At 60.1% G+C, this 26304-nt stretch overlaps 4 protein-coding genes across 4 annotated transcripts; all 4 read right to left on the bottom strand.

Moving 5' to 3' along the window:
* Positions 1–266: 266 nt before the first annotated feature.
* Positions 267–5974, bottom strand: LOC144246155 (serine/threonine-protein kinase pim-1-like). Its single transcript, XM_077782612.1, has 8 exons — positions 5843–5974; positions 5269–5359; positions 4403–4506; positions 4260–4310; positions 3596–3962; positions 3027–3203; positions 2623–2705; positions 267–401 (listed from the first exon to the last, which is right to left on the bottom strand). The coding sequence occupies exons 1-8, from the start codon at positions 5972–5974 to the stop codon at positions 267–269; spliced, it is 1140 nt and encodes a 379-aa protein (XP_077638738.1).
* Positions 5975–8976: 3002 nt separating this feature from the next.
* On the bottom strand, positions 8977–12349 carry LOC144246154 (serine/threonine-protein kinase pim-1-like). Its single transcript, XM_077782611.1, has 6 exons — positions 12340–12349; positions 10778–10881; positions 10635–10685; positions 9971–10337; positions 9402–9578; positions 8977–9080 (listed from the first exon to the last, which is right to left on the bottom strand). The coding sequence occupies exons 1-6, from the start codon at positions 12347–12349 to the stop codon at positions 8977–8979; spliced, it is 813 nt and encodes a 270-aa protein (XP_077638737.1).
* A 2949-nt stretch (positions 12350–15298) lies between these two features.
* On the bottom strand, positions 15299–19371 carry LOC144246153 (serine/threonine-protein kinase pim-1-like). Its single transcript, XM_077782610.1, has 9 exons — positions 19213–19371; positions 18695–18763; positions 17878–18089; positions 17705–17820; positions 17133–17236; positions 16990–17040; positions 16326–16692; positions 15757–15933; positions 15299–15435 (listed from the first exon to the last, which is right to left on the bottom strand). The coding sequence occupies exons 1-9, from the start codon at positions 19369–19371 to the stop codon at positions 15299–15301; spliced, it is 1392 nt and encodes a 463-aa protein (XP_077638736.1).
* A 2291-nt stretch (positions 19372–21662) lies between these two features.
* On the bottom strand, positions 21663–25908 carry LOC144246152 (serine/threonine-protein kinase pim-1-like). Its single transcript, XM_077782609.1, has 7 exons — positions 25887–25908; positions 25621–25797; positions 23497–23600; positions 23354–23404; positions 22690–23056; positions 22121–22297; positions 21663–21799 (listed from the first exon to the last, which is right to left on the bottom strand). Exons 1-7 carry the CDS (start codon positions 25906–25908, stop codon positions 21663–21665), a joined length of 1035 nt encoding a protein of 344 aa, XP_077638735.1.
* Positions 25909–26304: the final 396 nt, after the last annotated feature.

Here is a 26304-nt window from a genome sequence, read left to right as displayed (position 1 = left end):
AGGAGGGCAAGCCCCGCTCAGCAACATCCAAGCCATCCGTGTGCTATCTATCACATTCCCGTGCTGAATCCAAACCCAGCTCTTTGCCGCTCCCTGAGAAGAAAATGGATCCTATCCCCTTGAAAACCAGTACATCACCATTCTTCACCCAGCACACCCTGTCTCTGTTTGTCTCACAGCTGGACACCTACTCCAGATGTATTCTGCGAGGAACAGGATCAAAACTGTACTTGAAACCCTGAAATAGAACCTGCTTTGCCTTCCCATCATCCATGAGACCAGGCCAGGACATCGCTGCTGTTTCTGTGCTGCTGGAACTCCAGTGGTGTTAGCTCCAGTTGAGGGATCTGTGACCTGTGGATGAGCCCAGACAGGAGCAGGACACCCGCAGGCATCCGCGGCTGGGAATAAGCCCATGGCAGAGCAGGAATCTCTCAGAGTACCTGTGGCCATGGTTGTTTCCATGGCCAAGAAGGGATTGTGGCCCAGGGATAAACCTGAAACCTCTGTGGCTGTGGATTAGGCCATGCTCAGCAGGTAGCCCTCGAAACATCAGTGCCTGTGCCTGGGGTCGTGCTGGAGCACCTGAGAGCCATGACCATGGAAGAACCCCTGGCAGAGCAGTTACAGCCTTGGGGGTGCTGCAGCCGTGGTTCAGGCCAAATCCATTTCTTTAGTGGGGATGGAAAACTTCATTGCCTATAGTTAGTATCAAATCATGTTTGTAAAAATTGAAGGTCCTAAATTCTTAGATTCAGGACAAATAAAATACTGCTAATTTTCCTTCAGCTATTTCTTTTCTTGTTACACTTGTGTGACATCAGAGAGATGTCAGCGTGACATCGCAGAGAGGTCTGTGTAACATCACAGGAGCTTGTGTGACATCACAGATGTCATTGTGACATCACAGAGAGCTGTGTGACACCACAGATGCCCATGTGTTACCACAGAGAGCTGTGCAACGTCACAAAGGTGTCAGTGTGACATCATAGAGATGTCATTGTGATGTCAGAGGAGGTTGTGTGACATCACAGAGAGCTGTGTGGCATCACAGATATTAGTGTAACATCACAAGGATGTCCATGTGACATCACAGAGAGATTTGTGACATCACAGAGGTGTCAGTGTGGCATGACAGAGAGCTGTGTGACATCACCCATGGAAAACCTCTGCCACAAATGGCATTCCTGAGATCAGGGCTCCACCTTTGCAGCGTAAGGGTGCTTGTGATGGAATGGGATGGCTTGGTTCCAGTTTTGCTCTGACAGTGGCAATGACAGCAGGAGAATGCGCTGTTGCCTCGCAGAGGCAGCCACACGATTTTCTGCTTTTAATGAGCAGTCGAAGGTTCTGATAATGTGTGAACCTGGAGCTGCACTGCCTCAGCTGGTTCTCTTCAATAATGCAGAGTCTTCACTCAAGGTTCAAGTGATGTGCAGTTGAAGATAAACTGTCATAGTGTATTTTTTCTCCTTTCTTTTATACATGACAAAAAAAATCTAAATGTGCATGTCAAATCTAAAGCTTGCTTTCTTTTTAGATGATTGATGCAGATCTTCTTTGTGGCTTCTGCACAGGTATTGAAACTGGCTTTTTGAAATTATGCTATCCAAACCAGTTTCAATATATTTTCCCTTAAAATTATTTTTAAAAAATTTGCATTCCAAGGTAATGTCAAATACATATTTTATCATCTTGCCATAGTATAAATCAAAACAACAAAAAAAATCTACTAAGTATTGGTTACAACCGCTACCTCTCTATAAAGTAGTTGTCCTGGTTTGTAAGATAAGCTTGTATTCTATTTGCCATCTGTTGGAGGTTGGGCAGGTTTATTATCTCTTGCAAGAACGATGGTTTGCTCCGAAGAGGTAATCGTTTGTTAATGGGCCATTGACTGGCTCACTGCAGGCCCGGTAACGTAACACCATCCCAATTTGAGATGCTCCACCCAGAGGGGGAAGCCAAGCACTCTTTTATGGTATAAAGTGGTACCTTTTTGGGAGACAGAGCAGCTCTCTCTTTGCGGGATTCCGAGAGAAGCAGCTCCTTCGGCGTGACTCCCAGAGAAGCAGCTCCTTCGGCAAGATTCCCAGAGAAGTGCCTAGCCCTGCCTCCCATTTCATAGGAAGAAAGAAAAAGAGTTCAGCAGGGCTCAACCTGAAATGATATTTTGTAGCTTCTGGCTCTCCTCAGAGTTCTGCTAAGAGAGGAACGTCTCTGTCCCTGAAACCAAATAACCCCTGGAATGCACACATGGACCTGTGTGTCACTTCAAGAGACACCAAGAAGCCCTGCCACTTTGCAAGAGCAGCTGTTGTTCCACTGCTGCATTTCTTGGCTGGGCAAAGCCCCTCTCACCCGCACTAGGGCCTGAGCTTGAAGATACAAAGAACCAGCCGGGAGGGCAGGCATGGAAAGCTTGACAAAGGCTGAAGGCAGCACTCTGATTCCCCCCTTGCCCAAGACGTTTCTTTAGCTGAAGTTGCTGAGAAGAACCAGCCCCTTGACACACCGCAATGGGTTTGCTGTTTTATTTTTCGGGTTCTCAGTCCTGCGTGGGACTTGCTAAGTTGGTGCTGCAGAGGCTCCGGCAAGGCATCAAAAATGCCGGCCCCGCACCCAAGGGTGGCATGAGAGCTCCTCCAGCTCCGGCCTGTCCGCAGGGTGCTTGGCCAAACACCATCGGATCAGGTGCTGGAGCTCTGGGGAGAGAAGGCAGAAAGCGCCAGTCACCGGCAGAGTCTCCTGCCCAGCAGCCCCCGTCGACCGCGGGGCCCGGGCCATGTTGTGCCGGGCTCTGGGCCGTGCCGGGCTCCCGACCGGCTCTGCCCCACGCAGGAGAGCGGCACGGCGGGACACGGCCGCCTCCTCCGGCCGCCCGTGCCGCGCTGACCCCGTCGGCACGGGCCCCTCCTGCGGCCGGCCCTGGAGGGCAGATCCATGTCCCGCGGAGCTGGTGAGGGCCGCGCCGAGCTGCGCGCCGCCAGCTGCCAAAGCCCGCCGGCTTGAGGCCGGACACCCACCTGGAGAGAGCTGCTGCCGGAAGACGAGCTTGCCCAGCACGATGTCAGGCTCATCCTGGAAGGGGAGGCTCCCGCAGACCATGACGTACAGCAGCACGCCCAGGGACCAGATGGTGGCCGCGTGGCCGTGGTAGCAGCCGAGCCAGATCCACTCGGGCGGGCTGTACACGCGCGTTCCTAGGGGAGACAGGCGGCGCTGGCCGGGCGCAGGCTGCTGCCTTCCAGAGCCTGGCGCCAGCCTCCTGGCCGAGGCAGGGGCTGCAGCCGTGGCCACAGCTTCCCCCCGAGGCCACCCCGCGTCCCCCAGCCAGCTGGCCAAAGGCACGAAACCATTCCGCAAGGCCAAGAAGGCCAGCGGAGCAGCCCAGGCCCTCGTGGGCCCGCTGAGCCCAGGGGCCGGGAGCCACTTTTGCCTCCCCTCTGTCGGCAGGGCCGGCAGCCGGCTCCTGGGGCTCGGCATCCGCCCCGTGCCTAAAGGCGGCTGGCTGAAGGACGCAGCCCGCAGCCCAGGAAGGAACGGGGCCGTGCGGTGCCTGGCACCGGGAGCAGGGCCCAGGCCATGGGCTCACCGGCAAAGCCCGTGAAGGCCCGCTCCTGGAGGAAGGTGCCGCAGCCGAAGTCAATGAGCTTCAGGTGGCCGCTCTCCGGGTTCACCAGGAGGTTCTCTGGCTTGATGTCCCGGTGCAGGACGCCGCAGGCGGTGCAGTGCCGCACGGCCTCCAGCACCTGGCAGAAAAGCCAGCGCGCCTGCTCCTCGCACAGGCAGCCCTGCTCCTGCAGGAGCTGCAGGAGATCCTGCGATGCCTCCGGACGCTCCAGCACTAGCACAAAGCTGTCCGGCAGCTCAAACCAATCGAGGAGCTGGATGATATTCTGGCATCCAGAGCCCACCTTCTCCATGAGCACCACCTCCAAGGGCACGCGGGTGCCGTCGGGCTGTGAGCAGGAGAAAGTCAGTGCCTGCAGCAGCCTGCTGCTGCTGCTGCTGCTGCTGCAGCAGCCCTGGGGCTGCGCTGCGCCCTGCCCGGGATGCCCCAGTGCCCCCTGGCGCAGCCTCCCAGGCGCTTGCGCTTCCTCCCGCCCGGGGGATGCTCGGGGCTGCCGCTGCCCGGCCCCAGCTCCGCTCTCCGGTGTGCCCAGGCCCGCGGGGCTGCGGCTCCGCACGCTGAGCCCGCCCCGGGATTCTCCCTGCCCGCCACGCCCCGCTCTGTCCCGCTGGCCCCGTTCACTCACCAGCTCGTCCCACTGCAGGACGCTCTCCCGGGCCACGCGTTTGATGGCCACCTGCGAGCCACGGAGAGAGGAGGGCTGAGCTCCAGCCCTGCCGCTCCCCGCCGCTGCCCCTCCTGCCCCGCCCGGCCGTGGCGGCCACTCACCGGGCTCCCGTCCGAGAGGCGGATGCCCGAGTAGACGGTGCTGAAGCCGCCGCTGCCCAGCTGCGGGCCCCACAGGTACAGCTCCTGCCGCTGCCTCTGTTGCCCTGCGGCCGAGAGAAGCCATCAGCCTTGCGCCCAGAACCCCCCGCAAGTGCCCGCGAGTGAAGCGGGCCGGGCCCCCGCGGCCGCCGCGCTCTCACCTGCTTCCTGCTGCGCGCCGGGCAGCGGCCACCGCCCTGCAGCCGCCGGGCTGGCGAGCGGCAGAGCCGGGCCGGGGCAGCGCGCACAGGCGGCTGCGGCAGCCCCGGGGCAGCGGGGCAGGGCGGCACCGTCGCTGTCCCCGGCGGCGTGGGCTGGGCTCTGCTCCTGACGACGGCCGGGGCTGCAGCCCGAGCCTTGGCACAGGGGGATCCCAGGAGCGGCTGCAAGGCAGACAGGGCTTTTTCAAGCCGTGCCGTCGGAGGCACTGGAAACAGCCGGCGACTAGGCTGCTCGCAGGGGCCCTGGCCTGGCCTGGCCGCGCCCCTCCAGAGCCCCGGGGGAGCCGCAGGCAGCTCCTCGGGAGATCTCACCTGCTACTAGAAAGGCCTTGGCTGCACTCGAGGGCTGTCTTGGGGCAGCTTCCTGCAGATGGAGGAACCTCCGTGCTGTCTGGAGGCCCGTCTCCACCACCAGGCTGGGGCTGTTGCTGGCGGGCAGAACCAGAAGAGCGTCCTGGCTGTCCTGGCTGCTGTGGGATGCCCACTGCTGGCTCCAGGACGCTTGCTGCCCCGCCAGCTGCTCCTGAGCAGGCTCCCCTGCACCGGGCTGGGCTCCCAGTTGGACTTCTGCGCATTGCCCTGCCACGTCAAGGGTCAGGATGGCACCTGTGTTGTTGAAGTCCCAGAGTCCAAGGGAGCTGGGAGACCTGTCCACGGGGTCTGCTCCTTCTGCAGGCTGACAGGTCTCACTGAGCCTCTGCAAGGGATGGAGGCTGTCAGAGATAGCAGAGGCTCCTGGCAGGATGCAGGGTCTCTGACAGCCTGAGCTTCCTGCATGGATGGTGATGTCTCTCCCCTGCTGTGCCATCCTTGCAGGCCTTGAGGCTCTCCCAGGGATGGAGAATCTTGCTGGGAGCAGCCTCTGGACAGGATGGAGGCTTCTGGAGGAGCTGGCTAAGCCACAGCAGGGCAGGTGGCCTTGGTTCTGCAGCTCCTCCAGTTCTTTCCACAATGCCTGCCACATCCCAGAATAGAGCGGCTCACGTGTCCTGTTGCCATCCCCGAGGTGCAGCATCAGTTCCCGCAGCTCCCGGGCCTCTGCCAGGCAGGGGCCACAGCTGCAGGGGCTGCCCAGGGGGCTGGCGGGAGCACGTGGCCGCTTGCCAGGAGTCACCCGAGGCCTGGGGAACCTGGGAGCCGCAGGGGCTCCTCGCTTCCTCCGTGAGCCTCTGGGCTGGACCCTGGGGCGCTTCCTCCACTTCCCTCTCCGTGTCCGCCGGCCTCGCGGTTGCCGGTGGCCAAAGGCCCACCAGACAGCCACGGCGGCCAGCAGCAGGAGAAGCACGGTCAGCAGGACGTCACCGTCACCCATGGCTCCGGCACGTCCCGTCGCGACTGCACTGGCAGCTGCGGGCGCTGGCCCGTCTCACACTGCGACAGCTCGGTGATGTCACAGCGATGTCACAGTGCTGCGGCCAGCACAGCCCTGGGACATCACAGCCCTGCCTCACGCCAGCGCTCTGCCCCTTTGTGCAGTCACAGCCCTGCCTCGGCCCCGCCCTCCGCAGTGCCCCAGGAGGCATGAGGGGGCTCCCTAGGGGCACTTGCCAGCTCTCTGGAGCAGAGCGGGTGGAAGATTCTTCTTTACGTAGGACACAGGGATGAGGAGGGGAATGTTGATGGTCTCACCTCCTTGCTGGCAGAGCACGGGACATGGATTGTCCAATGTGCCACTGCAAAGTCCTTGAGGAGGGCAAGCCCCGCTCAGCAACATCCAAGCCATCCGTGTGCTATCTATCACATTCCCGTGCTGAATCCAAACCCAGCTCTTTGCCGCTCCCTGAGAAGAAAATGGATCCTATCCCCTTGAAAACCAGTACATCACCATTCTTCACCCAGCACACCCTGTCTCTGTTTGTCTCACAGCTGGACACCTCCTCCAGATGTATTCTGCGAGGAACAGGATCAAAACTGCACTTAAAACCCTGAAATAGAACCTGCTTTGCCTTCCCATCATCCATGAGACCAGGCCAGGACATCGCTGCTGTTTCTGTGCTGCTGGAACTCCAGTGGTGTGAGCTCCAGTTGAGGGATCTGTGACCTGTGGATGAGCCCAGAAAGGAGCAGGACACCCGCAGGCATCCGCGGCTGGGAATAAGCCCATGGCAGAGCAGGAATCTCTCAGAGTACCTGTGGCCAAGGTTGTTTCCATGACCAAGAAGGGATTGTGGCCCAGGGATAAACCTGAAGCCTCTGTGGCTGTGGATTAGGCCATGCTCAGCAGGTAGCTCTCGAAACATCAGTGCCTGTGCCTGGGGTCGTGCTGGAGCACCTGAGAGCCATGACCATGGAAGAACCCCTGGCAGAGCAGTTACAGCCTTGGGGGTGCTGCAGCCGTGGTTCAGGCCAAATCCTTTTCTTTACTGGGGATGGAAAACTTCATTGCCTATAGTTAGTATCAAATCATGTTTGTAAAAATTGAAGGTTCTAAATTCTTAGATTCAGGACAAATAAAATACTGCTAATTTTCCTTCAGCTATTTCTTTTCTTGTTACACTTGTGTGACATCAGAGAGATGTCAGCATGACATCACAGAGAGGTCTGTGTAACATCACAGGAGCTTCTGTGACATCACAGATGTCATTGTGACATCACAGAGGTGTCTGTGTGACATCACAAAAAGCTGTGTGATGTCACAGAGATGTCAGTGTGACATCACAGAGAGCTGTGTGACACCACAGATGCCCATGTGTTACCACAGAGAGCTGTGCAAGGTGTCAGTGTGACATCATAGAGATGTCATTGTGATGTCAGAGGAGGTTGTGTGACATCACAGAGAGCTGTGTGGCATCACAGATATTAGTGTAACATCATAAGGATGTCCATGTGACATCACAGAGAGATTTGTGACATCACAGAGGTGTCAGTGTGACATCACAGAGAGCTGTGTGACATCACCCATGGAAAACCTCTGCCACAAATGGCATTCCTGAGATCAGGGCTCCACCTTTGCAGCGTAAGGGTGCTTGTGATGGAATGGGATTGCTTGGTTCCAGTTTTGCTCTGACAGTGGCAATGACAGCAGGAGAATGCGCTGTTGCCTCGCAGAGGCAGCCACACGATTTTCTGCTTTTAATGAGCAGTCGAAGGTTCTGATAATGTGTGAACCTGGAGCTGCACTGCCTCAGCTGGTTCTCTTCAATAATGCAGAGTCTTCACTCAAGGTTCAAGTGATGTGCAGTTGAAGATAAACTGTCATAGTGTATTTTTTCTACTTTCTTTTATACATGACAAAAAAAATCTAAATGTGCATGTCAAATCTAAAGCTTGCTTTCTTTTTAGATGATTGATGCAGATCTTCTTTGTGGCTACTGCACAGGTATTGAAACTGGCTTTTTGAAATTATGCTATCCAAACCAGTTTCAATATATTTTCCCTTAAAATTATTTTTAAAAAATTTGCATTCCAAGGTAATGTCAAATACATATTTTATCATCTTGCCATAGTATAAATCGAAACAACAAAAAAAATCTACTAAGTATTGGTTACAACAGCTACCTCTCTATAAAGTAGTTGTCCTGGTTTGTAAGATAAGCTTGTATTCTATTTGCCATCTGTTGGAGGTTGGGCAGGTTTATTATCTCTTGCAAGAATGATGGTTTGCTCCGAAGAGGTAATCGTTTGTTAATGGGCCATTGACTGGCTCACTGCAGGCCCGGTAACGTAACACCATCCCAATTTGAGATGCTCCACCCAGAGGGGGAAGCCAAGCACTCTTTTATGGTATAAAGTGGTACCTTTTTGGGAGACAGAGCAGCTCTCTCTTTGCGGGATTCCGAGAGAAGCAGCTCCTTCGGCAAGATTCCCAGAGAAGTGCCTAGCCCTGCCTCCCATTTCATAGGAAGAAAGAAAAAGAGTTCAGCAGGGCTCAACCTGAAATGATATTTTGTAGCTTCTGGCTCTCCTCAGAGTTCTGCTAAGAGAGGAACGTCTCTGTCCCTGAAACCAAATAACCCCTGGAATGCACACATGGACCTGTGTGTCACTTCAAGAGACACCAAGAAGCCCTGCCACTTTGCAAGAGCAGCTGTTGTTCCACTGCTGCATTTCTTGGCTGGGCAAAGCCCCTCTCACCCGCACTACGGCCTGAGCTGGAAGATATAAAGAACCAGCCGGGAGGGCAGGCATGGAAAGCTTGACAAAGGCTGAAGGCAGCACTCTGATTCCCCCCTTGCCCAAGACGTTTCTTTAGCTGAAGTTGCTGAGAAGAACCAGCCCCTTGACACACCGCAATGGGTTTGCTGTTTTATTTTTCGGGTTCTCAGTCCTGCGTGGGACTTGCTAAGTTGGTGCTGCAGAGGCTCCGGCAAGGCATCAAAAATGGCGGCCCCGCACCCAAGGGTGGCATGAGATCTCCTCCAGCTCCGGCCTGTCCGCAGGGTGCTTGGCCAAACACCATCGGATCAGGTGCTGGAGCTCTGGGGAGAGAAGGCAGAAAGCGCCAGTCACCGGCAGAGTCTCCTGCCCAGCTGCCCCCGTCGCCCGCGGGGCCCGGGCCATGTTGTGCCGGGCTCTGGGCCGTGCCGGGCTCCCGACCGGCTCTGCCCCACGCGGGAGAGCGGCACGGCGGGACACGGCCGCCTCCTCCGGCCGCCCGTGCCGCGCTGACCCCGTCGGCACGGGCCCCTCCTGCGGCCGGCCCTGGAGGGCAGATCCACGTCCCGTGGAGCTGGTGAGGGCCGCGCCGAGCTGCGCGCCGCCAGCTGCCAAAGCCCGCCGGCTTGAGGCCGGACACCCACCTGGAGAGAGCTGCTGCCGGAAGACGAGCTTGCCCAGCACGATGTCAGGCTCATCCTGGAAGGGGAGGCTCCCGCAGACCATGACGTACAGCAGCACGCCCAGGGACCAGATGGTGGCCGCGTGGCCGTGGTAGCAGCCGAGCCAGATCCACTCGGGCGGGCTGTACACGCGCGTTCCTAGGGGAGACAGGCGGCGCTGGCCGGGCGCAGGCTGCTGCCTTCCAGAGCCTGGCGCCAGCCTCCTGGCCGAGGCAGGGGCTGCAGCCGTGGCCACAGCTTCCCCCCGAGGCCACCCCGCGTCCCCCAGCCAGCTGGCCAAAGGCACGAAACCATTCCGCAAGGCCAAGAAGGCCAGCGGAGCAGCCCAGGCCCTCGTGGGCCCGCTGAGCCCAGGGGCCGGGAGCCACTTTTGCCTCCCCTCTGTCGGCAGGGCCGGCAGCCGGCTCCTGGGGCTCGGCATCCGCCCCGTGCCTAAAGGCGGCCGGCTGAAGGACGCAGCCCGCAGCCCAGGAGGGAACGGGGCCGTGCGGTGCCTGGCACCGGGAGCAGGGCCCAGGCCATGGGCTCACCGGCAAAGCCCGTGAAGGCCCGCTCCTGGAGGAAGGTGCCGCAGCCGAAGTCAATGAGCTTCAGGTGGCCGCTCTCCAGGTTCACCAGGAGGTTCTCTGGCTTGATGTCCCGGTGCAGGACGCCGCAGGCGGTGCAGTGCCGCACGGCCTCCAGCACCTGGCAGAAAAGCCAGCGCGCCTGCTCCTCGCACAGGCAGCCCTGCTCCTGCAGGAACTGCAGGAGATCCTGCGATGCCTCCGGACGCTCCAGCACTAGCACAAAGCTGTCCGGCAGCTCAAACCAATCGAGGAGCTGGATGATATTCTGGCATCCAGAGCCCACCTTCTCCATGAGCACCACCTCCAAGGGCACGCGGGTGCCGTCGGGCTGTGAGCAGGAGAAAGTCAGTGCCTGCAGCAGCCTGCTGCTGCTGCTGCTGCTGCTGCAGCAGCCCTGGGGCTGCGCTGCGCCCTGCCCGGGATGCCCCAGTGCCCCCTGGCGCAGCCTCCCAGGCGCTTGCGCTTCCTCCCGCCCGGGGGATGCTCGGGGGTGCCGCTGCCCGGCCCCAGCTCCGCTCTCCGGTGTGCCCAGGCCCGCGGGGCTGCGGCTCCGCACGCTGAGCCCGCCCCGGGATTCTCCCTGCCCGCCACGCCCCGCTCTGTCCCGCTGGCCCCGTTCACTCACCAGCTCGTCCCACTGCAGGACGCTCTCCCGGGCCACGCGTTTGATGGCCACCTGCGAGCCACGGAGAGAGGAGGGCTGAGCTCCAGCCCTGCCGCTCCCCGCCGCTGCCCCTCCTGCCCCGCCCGGCCGTGGCGGCCACTCACCGGGCTCCCGTCCGAGAGGCGGATGCCCGAGTAGACGGTGCTGAAGCCGCCGCTGCCCAGCTGCGGGCCCCACAGGTACAGCTCCTGCCGCTGCCTCTGTTGCCCTGCGGCCGAGAGAAGCCATCAGCCTTGCGCCCAGAACCCCCCGCAAGTGCCCGCGAGTGAAGCGGGCCGGGCCCCCGCGGCCGCCGCGCTCTCACCTGCTTCCTGCTGCGCGCCGGGCAGCGGCCACCGCCCTGCAGCCGCCGGGCTGGCGAGCGGCAGAGCCGGGCCGGGGCAGCGCGCACAGGCGGCTGCGGCAGCCCCGGGGCAGCGGGGCAGGGCGGCACCGTCGCTGTCCCCGGCGGCGTGGGCTGGGCTCTGCTCCTGACGACGGCCGGGGCTGCAGCCCGAGCCTTGGCACAGGGGGATCCCAGGAGCGGCTGCAAGGCAGACAGGGCTTTTTCAAGCCGTGCCGTCGGAGGCACTGGAAACAGCCGGCGACTAGGCTGCTCGCAGGGGCCCTGGCCTGGCCTGGCCGCGCCCCTCCAGAGCCCCGGGGGAGCCGCAGGCAGCTCCTCGGGAGATCTCACCTGCTACTAGAAAGGCCTTGGCGGCACTCGAGGGCTGTCTTGGGGCAGCTTCCTGCAGATGGAGGAACCTCCGTGCTGTCTGGAGGCCCGTCTCCACCACCAGGCTGGGGCTGTTGCTGGCGGGCAGAACCAGAACAGCGTCCTGGCTGTCCTGGCTGCTGTGGGATGCCCACTGCTGGCTCCAGGACGCTTGCTGCCCCGCCAGCTGCTCCTGAGCAGGCTCCCCTGCACCGGGCTGGGCTCCCAGTTGGACTTCTGCGCATTGCCCTGCCACGTCAAGGGTCAGGATGGCACCTGTGTTGTCGAAGTCCCAGAGTCCAAGGGAGCTGGGAGACCTGTCCACGGGCTCTGCTCTTTCCGCAGGCTGACAGGTCTCACTGAGCCTCTGCAAGGGATGGAGGCTGTCAGAGATAGCAGAGGCTCCTGGCAGGATGCAGGGTCTCAGACAGCCTGAGCTTCCTGCATGGATGGTGATGTCTCTCCCCTGCTGTGCCATCCTTGCAGGCCTTGAGGCTCTCCCAGGGATGGAGAATCTTGCTGGGAGCAGCCTCTGGATGGGATGGAGGCTTCTGGAGGAGCTGGCTAAGCCACAGCAGGGCAGGTGGCCTTGGTTCTGCAGCTCCTCCAGTTCTTTCCACAATGCCTGCCACATCCCAGAATAGAGCGGCTCACGTGTCCCGTTGCCATCCCCGAGGTGCAGCATCAGTTCCTGCAGCTCCCGGGCCTCTGCCAGGCAGGGGCCGCAGCTGCAGGGGCTGCCCAGGGGGCTGGCGGGAGCACGTGGCCGCTTGCCAGGAGTCGCCCGAGGCCTGGGGAACCTGGGAGCCGCAGGGGCTCCTCGCTTCCTCGGTGAGCCTCTGGGCTGGACCCTGGGGCGCTTCCTCCACTTCCCTCTCCGTGTCCGCCGGCCCCGCGGTTGCCGGTGGCCAAAGGCCCACCAGACAGCCACGGCGGCCAGCAGCAGGAGAAGCACGGTCAGCAGGACGTCACCGTCACCCATGGCTCCGGCACGTCCCGTCGCGACTGCACTGGCAGCTGCGGGCGCTGGCCCGTCTCACACTGCGACAGCTCGGTGATGTCACAGCGATGTCACAGTGCTGCGGCCAGCACAGCCCTGGGACATCACAGCCCTGCCTCACGCCAGCGCTCTGCCCCTTTGTGCAGTCACAGCCCTGCCTCGGCCCCGCCCTCCGCAGTGCCCCAGGAGGGATGAGGGGGCTCCCTAGGGGCACTTGCCAGCTCTCTGGAGCAGAGCGGGTGGAAGATTCTTCTTTACGTAGGACACAGGGATGAGGAGGGGAATGTTGATGGTCTCACCTCCTTGCTGGCAGAGCACGGGACATGGATTGTCCAATGTGCCACTGCAAAGTCCTTGAGGAGGGCAAGCCCCACTCAGCAACATCCAAGCCATCCGTGTGCTATCTACCACATTCCCGTGCTGAATCCAAACCCAGCTCTTTGCCGCTCCCTGGGAAGAAAATGGATCCTATCCCCTTGAAAACCAGTACATCACCATTCTTCACCCAGCACACCCTGTCTCTGTTTGTCTCACAGCTGGACACCTCCTCCAGATGTATTCTGCGAGGAACAGGATCAAAACTGCATTTAAAACCCTGAAATAGAACCTGCTTTGCCTTCCCATCATCCATGAGACCAGGCCAGGACATCGCTGCTGTTTCTGTGCTGCTGGAACTCCAGTGGTGTGAGCTCCAGTTGAGGGATCTGTGACCTGTGGATGAGCCCAGAAAGGAGCAGGACACCCGCAGGCATCCGCGGCTGGGAATAAGCCCATGGCAGAGCAGGAATCTCTCAGAGTACCTGTGGCCAAGGTTGTTTCCATGACCAAGAAGGGATTGTGGCCCAGGGATAAACCTGAAGCCTCTGTGGCTGTGGATTAGGCCATGCTCAGCAGGTAGCTCTCGAAACATCAGTGCCTGTGCCTGGGGTCGTGCTGGAGCACCTGAGAGCCATGACCATGGAAGAACCCCTGGCAGAGCAGTTACAGCCTTGGGGGTGCTGCAGCCGTGGTTCAGGCCAAATCCTTTTCTTTACTGGGGATGGAAAACTTCATTGCCTATAGTTAGTATCAAATCATGTTTGTAAAAATTGAAGGTTCTAAATTCTTAGATTCAGGACAAATAAAATACTGCTAATTTTCCTTCAGCTATTTCTTTTCTTGTTACACTTGTGTGACATCAGAGAGATGTCAGCATGACATCACAGAGAGGTCTGTGTAACATCACAGGAGCTTGTGTGACATCACAGATGGCATTATGACATCACAGAGGTGTCTGTGTGACATCACAAAAAGCTGTGTGATGTCACAGAGATGTCAGTGTGACATCACAGAGAGCTGTGTGACACCACAGATGCCCATGTGTTACCACAGAGAGCTGTGCAAGGTGTCAGTGTGACATCATAGAGATGTCATTGTGATGTCAGAGGAGGTTGTGTGACATCACAGAGAGCTGTGTGGCATCACAGATATTAGTGTAACATCATAAGGATGTCCATGTGACATCACAGAGAGATTTGTGACATCACAGAGGTGTCAGTGTGGCATGACAGAGAGCTGTGTGACATCACCCATGGAAAACCTCTGCCACAAATGGCATTCCTGAGATCAGGGCTCCACCTTTGCAGCGTAAGGGTGCTTGTGATGGAATGGGATGGCTTGGTTCCGGTTTTGCTCTGACAGTGGCAATGACAGCAGGAGAATGCGCTGTTGCCTCGCAGAGGCAGCCACACGATTTTCTGCTTTTAATGAGCAGTCGAAGGTTCTGATAATGTGTGAACCTGGAGCTGCACTGCCTCAGCTGGTTCTCTTCAATAATGCAGAGTCTTCACTCAAGGTTCAAGTGATGTGCAGTTGAAGATAAACTGTCATAGTGTATTTTTTCTACTTTCTTTTATACATGACAAAAAAAATCTAAATGTGCATGTCAAATCTAAAGCTTGCTTTCTTTTTAGATGATTGATGCAGATCTTCTTTGTGGCTACTGCACAGGTATTGAAACTGGCTTTTTGAAATTATGCTATCCAAACCAGTTTCAATATATTTTCCCTTAAAATTATTTTTAAAAAATTTGCATTCCAAGGTAATGTCAAATACATATTTTATCATCTTGCCATAGTATAAATCGAAACAACAAAAAAAATCTAATAAGTATTGGTTACAACAGCTACCTCTCTATGAAGTAGTTGTCCTGGTTTGTAAGATAAGCTTGTATTCTATTTGCCATCTGTTGGAGGTTGGGCAGGTTTATTATCTCTTGCAAGAATGATGGTTTGCTCCGAAGAGGTAATCGTTTGTTAATGGGCCATTGACTGGCTCACTGCAGGCCCGGTAACGTAACACCATCCCAATTTGAGATGCTCCACCCAGAGGGGGAAGCCAAGCACTCTTTTATGGTATAAAGTGGTACCTTTTTGGGAGACAGAGCAGCTCTCTCTTTGCGGGATTCCGAGAGAAGCAGCTCCTTCGGCAAGATTCCCAGAGAAGTGCCTAGCCCTGCCTCCCATTTCATAGGAAGAAAGAAAAAGAGTTCAGCAGGGCTCAACCTGAAATGATATTTTGTAGCTTCTGGCTCTCCTCAGAGTTCTGCTAAGAGAGGAACGTCTCTGTCCCTGAAACCAAATAACCCCTGGAATGCACACATGGACCTGTGTGTCACTTCAAGAGACACCAAGAAGCCCTGCCACTTTGCAAGAGCAGCTGTTGTTCCACTGCCGCATTTCTTGGCTGGGCAAAGCCCCTCCTACCCGCACTACGGCCTGAGCTGGAAGATATAAAGAACCAGCCGGGAGGGCAGGCATGGAAAGCTTGACAAAGCCCCCCTTTTCCCAAGACGTTTCTTTAGCTGAAGTTGCTGAAAAGAACCAGCCCCTTGACACACCGCAATGGGTTTGCTGTTTTATTTTTCGGGTTCTCAGTCCTGCGTGGGACTCGCTAAATTGGTGCTGCAGAGGCTCCGGCAAGGCATGAAAAGCGCCGGCCCCGCACCCAAGGGTGGCATGAGATCTCCTCCAGCTCCGGCCTGTCCGCAGGGTGCTTGGCCAAACACCATCGGATCAGGTGCTGGAGCTCTGGGGAGAGAAGGCAGAAAGCGCCGGTCACCGGCAGAGTCTCCTGCCCAGCTGCCCCCGTCGCCCGCGGGGCCCGGGCCATGTTGTGCCGGGCTCTGGGCCGTGCCGGGCTCCCGACCGGCTCTGCCCCACGCAGGAGAGCGGCACGGCGGGACACGGCCGCCTCCTCCGGCCACCCGTGCCGCGCTGACCCCGTCGGCACGGGCCCCTCCTGCGGCCGGCCATGGAGGGCAGATCCACGTCCCGCGGAGCTGGTGAGGGCCGCGCCGAGCTGCGCGCCGCCAGCTGCCAAAGCCCGCCGGCTTGAGGCCGGACACCCACCTGGAGAGAGCTGCTGCCGGAAGACGAGCTTGCCCAGCACGATGTCAGGCTCATCCTGGAAGGGGAGGCTCCCGCAGACCATGACGTACAGCAGCACGCCCAGGGACCAGATGGTGGCCGCGTGGCCGTGGTAGCAGCCGAGCCAGATCCACTCGGGCGGGCTGTACACGCGCGTTCCTAGGGGAGACAGGCGGCGCTGGCCGGGCGCAGGCTGCTGCCTTCCAGAGCCTGGCGGCGGCCTCCGGCCCGAGGCAGGGGCTGCAGCCGTGGCCACAACTTCCCCCCGAGGCCACCCCGCATCCCCCAGCCAGCTGGCCAAAGGCACGAAACCATTCCGCAAGGCCAAGAAGGCCAGCGGAGCAGCCCAGGCCCTCGTGGGCCCGCTGAGCCCAGGGGCCGGGAGCCGCTTTTGCCCCCCCTCTGTTGGCAGGGCCGGCAGCCAGCTCCTGGGGCTCGGCATCCGCCCCGTTCCTAAAGGCGGCCGGCTGAAGGACGCAGCCCGCAGCCCAGGAGGGAACGGGGCCGTGCGGTGCCTGGCACCGGGAGCAGGGCCCAGGCCATGGGCTCACCGGCAAAGCCCGTGAAGGCCCGCTCCTGGAGGAAGGTGCCGCAGCCAAAGTCAATGAGCTTCAGGTGGCCGCTCTCCGGGTTCACCAGGAGGTTCTCTGGCTTGATGTCCCGGTGCAGGACGCCGCAGGCGGTGCAGTGCCGCACGGCCTCCAGCACCTGGCAGAAAAGCCAGCGCGCCTGCTCCTCGCACAGGCAGCCCTGCTCCTGCAGGAACTGCAGGAGATCCTGCGATGCCTCCGGACGCTCCAGCACTAGCACAAAGCTGTCCGGCAGCTCAAACCAATCGAGGAGCTGGATGATATTCTGGCAGCCAGAGCCCACCTTCTCCATGAGCACCACCTCCAAGGGCACGCGGGTGCCGTCGGGCTGTGAGCAGGAGAAAGTCAGTGCCTGCAGCAGCCTGCTGCTGCTGCTGCTGCTGCTGCAGCAGCCCTGGGGCTGCGCTGCGCCCTGCCCGGGATGCCCCAGTGCCCCCTGGCGCAGCCTCCCAGGCGCTTGCGCTTCCTCCCGCCCGGGGGATGCTCGGGGCTGCCGCTGCCCGGCCCCAGCTCCGCTCTCCGGTGTGCCCAGGCCCGCGGGGCTGCGGCTCCGCACGCTGAGCCCGCCCCGGGATTCTCCCTGCCCGCCACGCCCCGCTCTGTCCCGCTGGCCCCGTTCACTCACCAGCTCGTCCCACTGCAGGACGCTCTCCCGGGCCACGCGTTTGATGGCCACCTGCGAGCCACGGAGAGAGGAGGGCTGAGCTCCAGCCCTGCCGCTCCCCGCCGCTGCCCCTCCTGCCCCGCCCGGCCGTGGCGGCCACTCACCGGGCTCCCGTCCGAGAGGCGGATGCCCGAGTAGACGGTGCTGAAGCCGCCGCTGCCCAGCTGCGGGCCCCACAGGTACAGCTCCTGCCGCTGCCTCTGTTGCCCTGCGGCCGAGAGAAGCCATCAGCCTTGCGCCCAGAACCCCCCGCAAGTGCCCGCGAGTGAAGCGGGCCGGGCCCCCGCGGCCGCCGCGCTCTCACCTGCTTCCTGCTGCGCGCCGGGCAGCGGCCACCGCCCTGCAGCCGCCGGGCTGGCGAGCGGCAGAGCCGGGCCGGGGCAGCGCGCACAGGCGGCTGCGGCAGCCCCGGGGCAGCGGGGCAGGGCGGCACCGTCGCTGTCCCCGGCGGCGTGGGCTGGGCTCTGCTCCTGACGACGGCCGGGGCTGCAGCCCGAGCCTTGGCACAGGGGGATGCCAGGAGCGGCTGCAAGGCAGACAGGGCTTTTTCAAGCCGTGCCGTCGGAGGCACTGGAAACAGCCGGCGACTAGGCTGCTCGCAGGGGCCCTGGCCTGGCCTGGCCGCGCCCCTCCAGAGCCCCGGGGGAGCCGCAGGCAACTCCTCGGGAGATCTCACCTGCTACTAGAAAGGCCTTGGCGGCACTCGAGGGCTGTCTTGGGGCAGCTTCCTGCAGATGGAGGAACCTCCGTGCTGTCTGGAGGCCCGTCTCCACCACCAGGCTGGGGCTGTTGCTGGCGGGCAGAACCAGAACAGCGTCCTGGCTGTCCTGGCTGCTGTGGGATGCCCACTGCTGGCTCCAGGACGCTTGCTGCCCCACCAGCTGCTCCTGAGCAGGCTCCCCTGCATCGGGCTGGGCTCCCAGTTGGACTTCTGGGCTTTCCCTTGCCACGTCAAGGGTCAGGATGGCACCTGTGTTGTTGAAGTCCCAGAGTCCAAGGGAGCTGGGAGACCTGTCCACGGGCTCTGCTCTTTCCGCAGGCTGACAGGTCTCACTGAGCCTCTGCAAGGGATGGAGGCTGTCAGACATAGAGGAGGCTCCTGGCAGGATGCAGGGTCTCTGAGAGCCTGAGCTTCCTGCATGGATGGTGATGTCTCTCCCCTGCTGTGCCATCCTTGCAGGCCTTGAGGCTCTCCCAGGGATGGAGAATCTTGCTGGGAGCAGCCTCTGGATGGGATGGAGGCTTCTGGAGGAGCTGGCTAAGCCACAGCAGGGCAGGTGGCCTTGGTTCTGCAGCTCCTCCAGTTCTTTCCACAACGCCTGCCACATCCCAGAATAGAGCGGCTCACGTGTCCCGTTGCCATCCCCGAGGTGCAGCATCAGTTCCTGCAGCTCCCGGGCCTCTGCCAGGCAGGGGCCGCAGCTGCAGGGGCTGCCCAGGGGGCTGGCGGGAGCACGTGGCCGCTTGCCAGGAGTCGCCCGAGGCCTGGGGAACCTGGGAGCCGCAGGGGCTCCTCGCTTCCTCCGTGAGCCTCTGGGCTGGACCCTGGGGCGCTTCCTCCACTTCCCTCTCCGTGTCCGCCGGCCCCGCGGTTGCCGGTGGCCAAAGGCCCACCAGACAGCCACGGCGGCCAGCAGCAGGAGAAGCACGGTCAGCAGGACGTCACCGTCACCCATGGCTCCGGCACGTCCCGTCGCGACTGCACTGGCAGCTGCGGGCGCTGGCCCGTCTCACACTGCGACAGCGCGGTGATGTCACAGCGATGTCACAGTGCTGCGGCCAGCACAGCCCTGGGACATCACAGCCCTGCCTCACGCCAGCGCTCTGCCCCTTTGTGCAGTCACAGCCCTGCCTCGGCCCCGCCCTCCACAGTGCCCCAGGAGGGATGAGGGGGCTCCCTAGGGGCACTTGCCAGCTCTCTGGAGCAGAGCGGGTGGAAGATTCTTCTTTACGTAGGACACAGGGATGAGGAGGGGAATGTTGATGGTCTCACCTCCTTGCTGGCAGAGCACGGGACATGGATTGTCCAATGTGACACTGCAAAGTCCTTGAGGAGGGCAAGCCCCGCTCAGCAACATCCAAGCCATCCGTGTGCTATCCACCACATTCCCGTGCTGAATCCAAACCCAGCTCTTTGCCGCTCCCTGGGAAGAAAATGGATCCTATCCCCTTGAAAACCAGTACATCACCATTCTTCACCCAGCACACCCTGTCTCTGTTTGTCTCACAGCTGGACACCTGCTCCAGATGTATTCTGCGAGGAACAGGATCAAAACTGTACTTAAAACCCTGAAATAGAACCTGCTTTGCCTTCCCATCATCCATGAGACCAGGCCAGGACATCGCCGCTGTTTCTATGCTGCTGGAACTCCAGTGGTGTGAGCTCCAGTTGAGGGATCTGTGACCTGTGGACGAGCCCAGAAAGGAGCAGGACACCCGCAGGCATCCGTGGCTGGGAATAAGCCCATGGCAGAGCAGGAATCTCTCAGAGTACCTGTGGCCAAGGTTGTTTCCATGGCCAAGAAGGGATTGTGGCCCAGGGATAAACCTGAAGCCTCTGTGGCTGTGGATTAGGCCATGCTCAGCAGGTAGCCCTCGAAACATCAGTGCCTGTGCCTGGGGTCGTGCTGGAGCACCTGAGAGCCATGACCATGGAAGAACCCCTGGCAGAGCAGTTACAGCCTTGGGGGTGCTGCAGCCGTGGTTCAGGCCAAATCCATTTCTTTAGTGGGGATGGAAAACTTCATTGCCTATAGTTAGTATCAAATCATGTTTGTAAAAATTGAAGGTTCTAAATTCTTAGATTCAGGACAAATAAAATACTGCTAATTTTCCTTCAGCTATTTCTTTTCTTGTTACACTTGTGTGACATCAGAGAGATGTCAGCGTGACATCACAGAGAGGTCTGTGTAACATCACAGGAGCTTGTGTGACATCACAGATGTCATTGTGACATCACAGAGGTGTCTGTGTGACATCACAAAAAGCTGTGTGATGTCACAGAGATGTCATTGTGACATCACAGAGAGCTGTGTGACACCACAGATGCCCATGTGTTACCACAGAGAGCTGTGCAACGTCACAAAGGTGTCAGTGTGACATCATAGAGATGTCATTGTGATGTCAGAGGAGGTTGTGTGACATCACAGAGAGCTGTGTGGCATCACAGATATTAGTGTAACATCACAAGGATGTCCATGTGACATCACAGAGAGATTTGTGACATCACAGAGGTGTCAGTGTGGCATGACAGAGAGCTGTGTGACATCACCCATGGAAAACCTCTGCCACAAATGGCATTCCTGAGATCAGGGCTCCACCTTTGCAGCGTAAGGGTGCTTGTAATGGAATGGGATGGCTTGGTTCCGGTTTTGCTCTGACAGTGGCAATGACAGCAGGAGAATGCGCTGTTGCCTCGCAGAGGCAGCCACACGATTTTCTGCTTTTAATGAGCAGTCGAAGGTTCTGATAATGTGTGAACCTGGAGCTGCACTGCCTCAGCTGGTTCTCTTCAATAATGCAGAGTCTTCACTCAAGGTTCAAGTGATGTGCAGTTGAAGATAAACTGTCATAGTGTATTTTTTCTCCTTTCTTTTATACATGACAAAAAAAATCTAAATGTGCATGTCAAATCTAAAGCTTGCTTTCTTTTTAGATGATTGATGCAGATCTTCTTTGTGGCTTCTGCACAGGTATTGAAACTGGCTTTTTGAAATTATGCTATCCAAACCAGTTTCAATATATTTTCCCTTAAAATTATTTTTAAAAAATTTGCATTCCAAGGTAATGTCAAATACATATTTTATCATCTTGCCATAGTATAAATCAAAACAACAAAAAAAATCTACTAAGTATTGGTTACAACCGCTACCTCTCTATAAAGTAGTTGTCCTGGTTTGTAAGATAAGCTTGTATTCTATTTGCCATCTGTTGGAGGTTGGGCAGGTTTATTATCTCTTGCAAGAACAATGGTTTGCTCCGAAGAGGTAATCGTTTGTTAATGGGCCATTGACTGGCTCACTGCAGGCCCGGTAACGTAACACCATCCCAATTTGAGATGCTCCACCCAGAGGGGGAAGCCAAGCACTCTTTTATGGTATAAAGTGGTACCTTTTTGGGAGACAGAGCAGCTCTCTCTTTGCGGGATTCCGAGAGAAGCAGCTCCTTCGGCAAGATTCCCAGAGAAGTGCCTAGCCCTGCCTCCCATTTCATAGGAAGAAAGAAAAAGAGTTCAGCAGGGCTCAACCTGAAATGATATTTTGTAGCTTCTGGCTCTCCTCAGAGTTCTGCTAAGAGAGGAACGTCTCTGTCCCTGAAACCAAATAACCCCTGGAATGCACACATGGACCTGTGTGTCACTTCAAGAGACACCAAGAAGCCCTGCCACTTTGCAAGAGCAGCTGTTGTTCCACTGCCGCATTTCTTGGCTGGGCAAAGCCCCTCCTACCCGCACTACGGCCTGAGCTGGAAGATATAAAGAACCAGCCGGGAGGGCAGGCATGGAAAGCTTGACAAAGCCCCCCTTTTCCCAAGACGTTTCTTTAGCTGAAGTTGCTGAAAAGAACCAGCCCCTTGACACACCGCAATGGGTTTGCTGTTTTATTTTTCGGGTTCTCAGTCCTGCGTGGGACTCGCTAAATTGGTGCTGCAGAGGCTCCGGCAAGGCATGAAAAGCGCCGGCCCCGCACCCAAGGGTGGCATGAGATCTCCTCCAGCTCCGGCCTGTCCGCAGGGTGCTTGGCCAAACACCATCGGATCAGGTGCTGGAGCTCTGGGGAGAGAAGGCAGAAAGCGCCGGTCACCGGCAGAGTCTCCTGCCCAGCTGCCCCCGTCGCCCGCGGGGCCCGGGCCATGTTGTGCCGGGCTCTGGGCCGTGCCGGGCTCCCGACCGGCTCTGCCCCACGCGGGAGAGCGGCACGGCGGGACACGGCCGCCTCCTCCGGCCACCCGTGCCGCGCTGACCCCGTCGGCACGGGCCCCTCCTGCGGCCGGCCCTGGAGGGCAGATCCACGTCCCGCGGAGCTGGTGAGGGCCGCGCCGAGCTGCGCGCCGCCAGCTGCCAAAGCCCGCCGGCTTGAGGCCGGACACCCACCTGGAGAGAGCTGCTGCCGGAAGACGAGCTTGCCCAGCACGATGTCAGGCTCATCCTGGAAGGGGAGGCTCCCGCAGACCATGACGTAGAGCAGCACGCCCAGGGACCAGATGGTGGCCGCGTGGCCGTGGTAGCAGCCGAGCCAGATCCACTCGGGCGGGCTGTACACGCGCGTTCCTAGGGGAGACAGGCGGCGCTGGCCGGGCGCAGGCTGCTGCCTTCCAGAGCCTGGCGGCGGCCTCCGGCCCGAGGCAGGGGCTGCAGCCGTGGCCACAACTTCCCCCCGAGGCCACCCCGCGTCCCCCAGCCAGCTGGCCAAAGGCACGAAACCATTCCGCAAGGCCAAGAAGGCCAGCGGAGCAGCCCTGGCCCTCGTGGGCCCGCTGAGCCCAGGGGCCGGGAGCCGCTTTTGCCCCCCCTCTGTCGGCCGGGCCGGCAGCCAGCTCCTGGGGCTCGGCATCCGCCCCGTTCCTAAAGGCGGCCGGCTGAAGGACGCAGCCCGCAGCCCAGGAGGGAACGGGGCCGTGTGGTGCCTGGCACCGGGAGCAGGGCCCAGGCCATGGGCTCACCGGCAAAGCCCGTGAAGGCCCGCTCCTGGAGGAAGGTGCCGCAGCCGAAGTCAATGAGCTTCAGGTGGCCGCTCTCCGGGTTCACCAGGAGGTTCTCTGGCTTGATGTCCCGGTGCAGGACGCCGCAGGCGGTGCAGTGCCGCACGGCCTCCAGCACCTGGCAGAAAAGCCAGCGCGCCTGCTCCTCGCACAGGCAGCCCTGCTCCTGCAGGAGCTGCAGGAGATCCTGCGATGCCTCCGGACGCTCCAGCACTAGCACAAAGCTGTCCGGCAGCTCAAACCAATCGAGGAGCTGGATGATATTCTGGCAGCCAGAGCCCACCTTCTCCATGAGCACCACCTCCAAGGGCACGCGGGTGCCGTCGGGCTGTGAGCAGGAGAAAGTCAGTGCCTGCAGCAGCCTGCTGCTGCTGCTGCTGCTGCTGCAGCAGCCCTGGGGCTGCGCTGCGCCCTGCCCGGGATGCCCCAGTGCCCCCTGGCGCAGCCTCCCAGGCGCTTGCGCTTCCTCCCACCCGGGGGATGCTCGGGGGTGCCGCTGCCCGGCCCCAGCTCCGCTCTCCGGTGTGCCCAGGCCCGCGGGGCTGCGGCTCCGCACGCTGAGCCCGCCCCGGGATTCTCCCTGCCCGCCACGCCCCGCTCTGTCCCGCTGGCCCCGTTCACTCACCAGCTCGTCCCACTGCAGGACGCTCTCCCGGGCCACGCGTTTGATGGCCACCTGCGAGCCACGGAGAGAGGAGGGCTGAGCTCCAGCCCTGCCGCTCCCCGCCGCTGCCCCTCCTGCCCCGCCCGGCCGTGGCGGCCACTCACCGGGCTCCCGTCCGAGAGGCGGATGCCCGAGTAGACGGTGCTGAAGCCGCCGCTGCCCAGCTGCGGGCCCCACAGGTACAGCTCCTGCCACTGCCTCTGTTGCCCTGCGGCCGAGAGAAGCCATCAGCCTTGCGCCCAGAACCCCCCGCAAGTGCCCGCGAGTGAAGCGGGCCGGGCCCCCGCGGCCGCCGCGCTCTCACCTGCTTCCTGCTGCGCGCCGGGCAGCGGCCACCGCCCTGCAGCCGCCGGGCTGGCGAGCGGCAGAGCCGGGCCGGGGCAGCGCGCACAGGCGGCTGCGGCAGCCCCGGGGCAGCGGGGCAGGGCGGCACCGTCGCTGTCCCCGGCGGCGTGGGCTGGGCTCTGCTCCTGACGACGGCCGGGGCTGCAGCCCGAGCCTTGGCACAGGGGGATGCCAGGAGCGGCTGCAAGGCAGACAGGGCTTTTTCAAGCCGTGCCGTCGGAGGCACTGGAAACAGCCGGCGACTAGGCTGCTCGCAGGGGCCCTGGCCTGGCCTGGCCGCGCCCCTCCAGAGCCCCGGGGGAGCCGCAGGCAGCTCCTCGGGAGATCTCACCTGCTACTAGAAAGGCCTTGGCGGCACTCGAGGGCTGTCTTGGGGCAGCTTCCTGCAGATGGAGGAACCTCCGTGCTGTCTGGAGGCCCGTCTCCACCACCAGGCTGGGGCTGTTGCTGGCGGGCAGAACCAGAAGAGCGTCCTGGCTGTCCTGGCTGCTGTGGGATGCCCACTGCTGGCTCCAGGACGCTTGCTGCCCCGCCAGCTGCTCCTGAGCAGGCTCCCCTGCATCGGGCTGGGCTCCCAGTTGGACTTCTGGGCTTTCCCTTGCCATGCCAAGGTTCAGGATTTCGCCCGTGTTGTTGTAGTCCGTCAGTCCAAGGGAGCTGGGAGACCTGTCCACGGGCTCTGCTCCTTCTGCAGGCTGACAGGTCTCACTGAGCCTCTGCAAGGGATGGAGGCTGTCAGAGATAGCAGAGGCTCCTGGCAGGATGCAGGGTCTCTGAGAGCCTGAGCTTCCTGCATGGATGGTGATGTCTCTCCCCTGCTGTGCCATCCTTGCAGGCCTTGAGGCTCTCCCAGGGATGGAGAATCTTGCTGGGAGCAGCCTCTGGATGGGATGGAGGCTTCTGGAGGAGCTGGCTAAGCCACAGCAGGGCAGGTGGCCTTGGTTCTGCAGCTCCTCCAGTTCTTTCCACAACGCCTGCCACATCCCAGAATAGAGTGGCTCACGTGTCCTGTTGCCATCCCCGAGGTGCAGCATCAGTTCCTGCAGCTCCTGGGCCTCTGCCAGGCAAGGGCCGCAGCTGCAGGGGCTGCCCAGGGGGCTGGCGGGAGCACGTGGCCGCTTGCCAGGAGTCGCCCGAGGCCTGGGGAACCTGGGAGCCGCAGGGGCTCCTCGCTTCCTCCGTGAGCCTCTGGGCTGGACCCTGGGGCGCTTCCTCCACTTCCCTCTCCGTGTCCGCCGGCCCCGCGGTTGCCGGTGGCCAAAGGCCCACCAGACAGCCACGGCAGCCAGCAGCAGGAGAAGCACGGTCAGCAGGACGTCACCGTCACCCATGGCTCCGGCACGTCCCGTCGCGACTGCACTGGCAGCTGCGGGCGCTGGCCCGTCTCACACTGCGACAGCGCGGTGATGTCACAGCGATGTCACAGTGCTGCGGCCAGCACAGCCCTGGGACATCACAGCCCTGCCTCACGCCAGCGCTCTGCCCCTTTGTGCAGTCACAGCCCTGCCTCGGCCCCGCCCTCCGCAGTGCCCCAGGAGGGATGAGGGGGCTCCCTAGGGGCACTTGCCAGCTCTCTGGAGCAGAGCGGGTGGAAGATTCTTCTTTACGTAGGACACAGGGATGAGGAGGGGAATGTTGATGGTCTCACCTCCTTGCTGGCAGAGCACGGGACATGGATTGTCCAATGTGCCACTGCAAAGTCCTTGAGGAGGGCAAGCCCCGCTCAGCAACATCCAAGCCATCCGTGTGCTATCCACCACATTCCCGTGCTGAATCCAAACCCAGCTCTTTGCCGCTCCCTGGGAAGAAAATGGATCCTATCCCCTTGAAAACCAGTACATCACCATTCTTCACCCAGCACACCCTGTCTCTGTTTGTCTCACAGCTGGACACCTGCTCCAGATGTATTCTGCGAGGAACAGGATCAAAACTGTACTTAAAACCCTGAAATAGAACCTGCTTTGCCTTCCCATCATCCATGAGACCAGGCCAGAACATCGCTGCTGTTTCCGTGCTGCTGGAACTCCAGTGGTGTGAGCTCCAGTTGAGGGATCTGTAACCTGTGGACGAGCCCAGAAAGGAGCAGGACACCCGCAGGCATCCGCGGCTGGGAATAAGCCCATGGCAGAGCAGGAATCTCTCAGAGTACCTGTGGCCAAGGTTGTTTCCATGGCCAAGAAGGGATTGTGGCCCAGGGATAAACCTGAAGCCTCTGTGGCTGTGGATTAGGCCATGCTCAGCAGGTAGCCCTCGAAACATCAGTGCCTGTGCCTGGGGTCGTGCTGGAGCACCTGAGAGCCATGACCATGGAAGAACCCCTGGCAGAGCAGTTACAGCCTTGGGGGTGCTGCAGCCGTGGTTCAGGCCAAATCCATTTCTTTAGTGGGGATGGAAAACTTCATTGCCTATAGTTAGTATCAAATCATGTTTGTAAAAATTGAAGGTTCTAAATTCTTAGATTCAGGACAAATAAAATACTGCTAATTTTCCTTCAGCTATTTCTTTTCTTGTTACACTTGTGTGACATCAGAGAGATGTCAGTGTGACATCACAGAGAGGTCTGTGTA

Source organism: Lonchura striata, chromosome 4 (genome assembly GCF_046129695.1).
Source record: "Lonchura striata isolate bLonStr1 chromosome 4, bLonStr1.mat, whole genome shotgun sequence".
Lineage (NCBI taxonomy): Eukaryota > Metazoa > Chordata > Aves > Passeriformes > Estrildidae > Lonchura > Lonchura striata.
The sequence above is the reverse complement of the archived record's forward strand: the minus strand, read 5'-3'. Positions and strand labels throughout refer to the sequence as shown.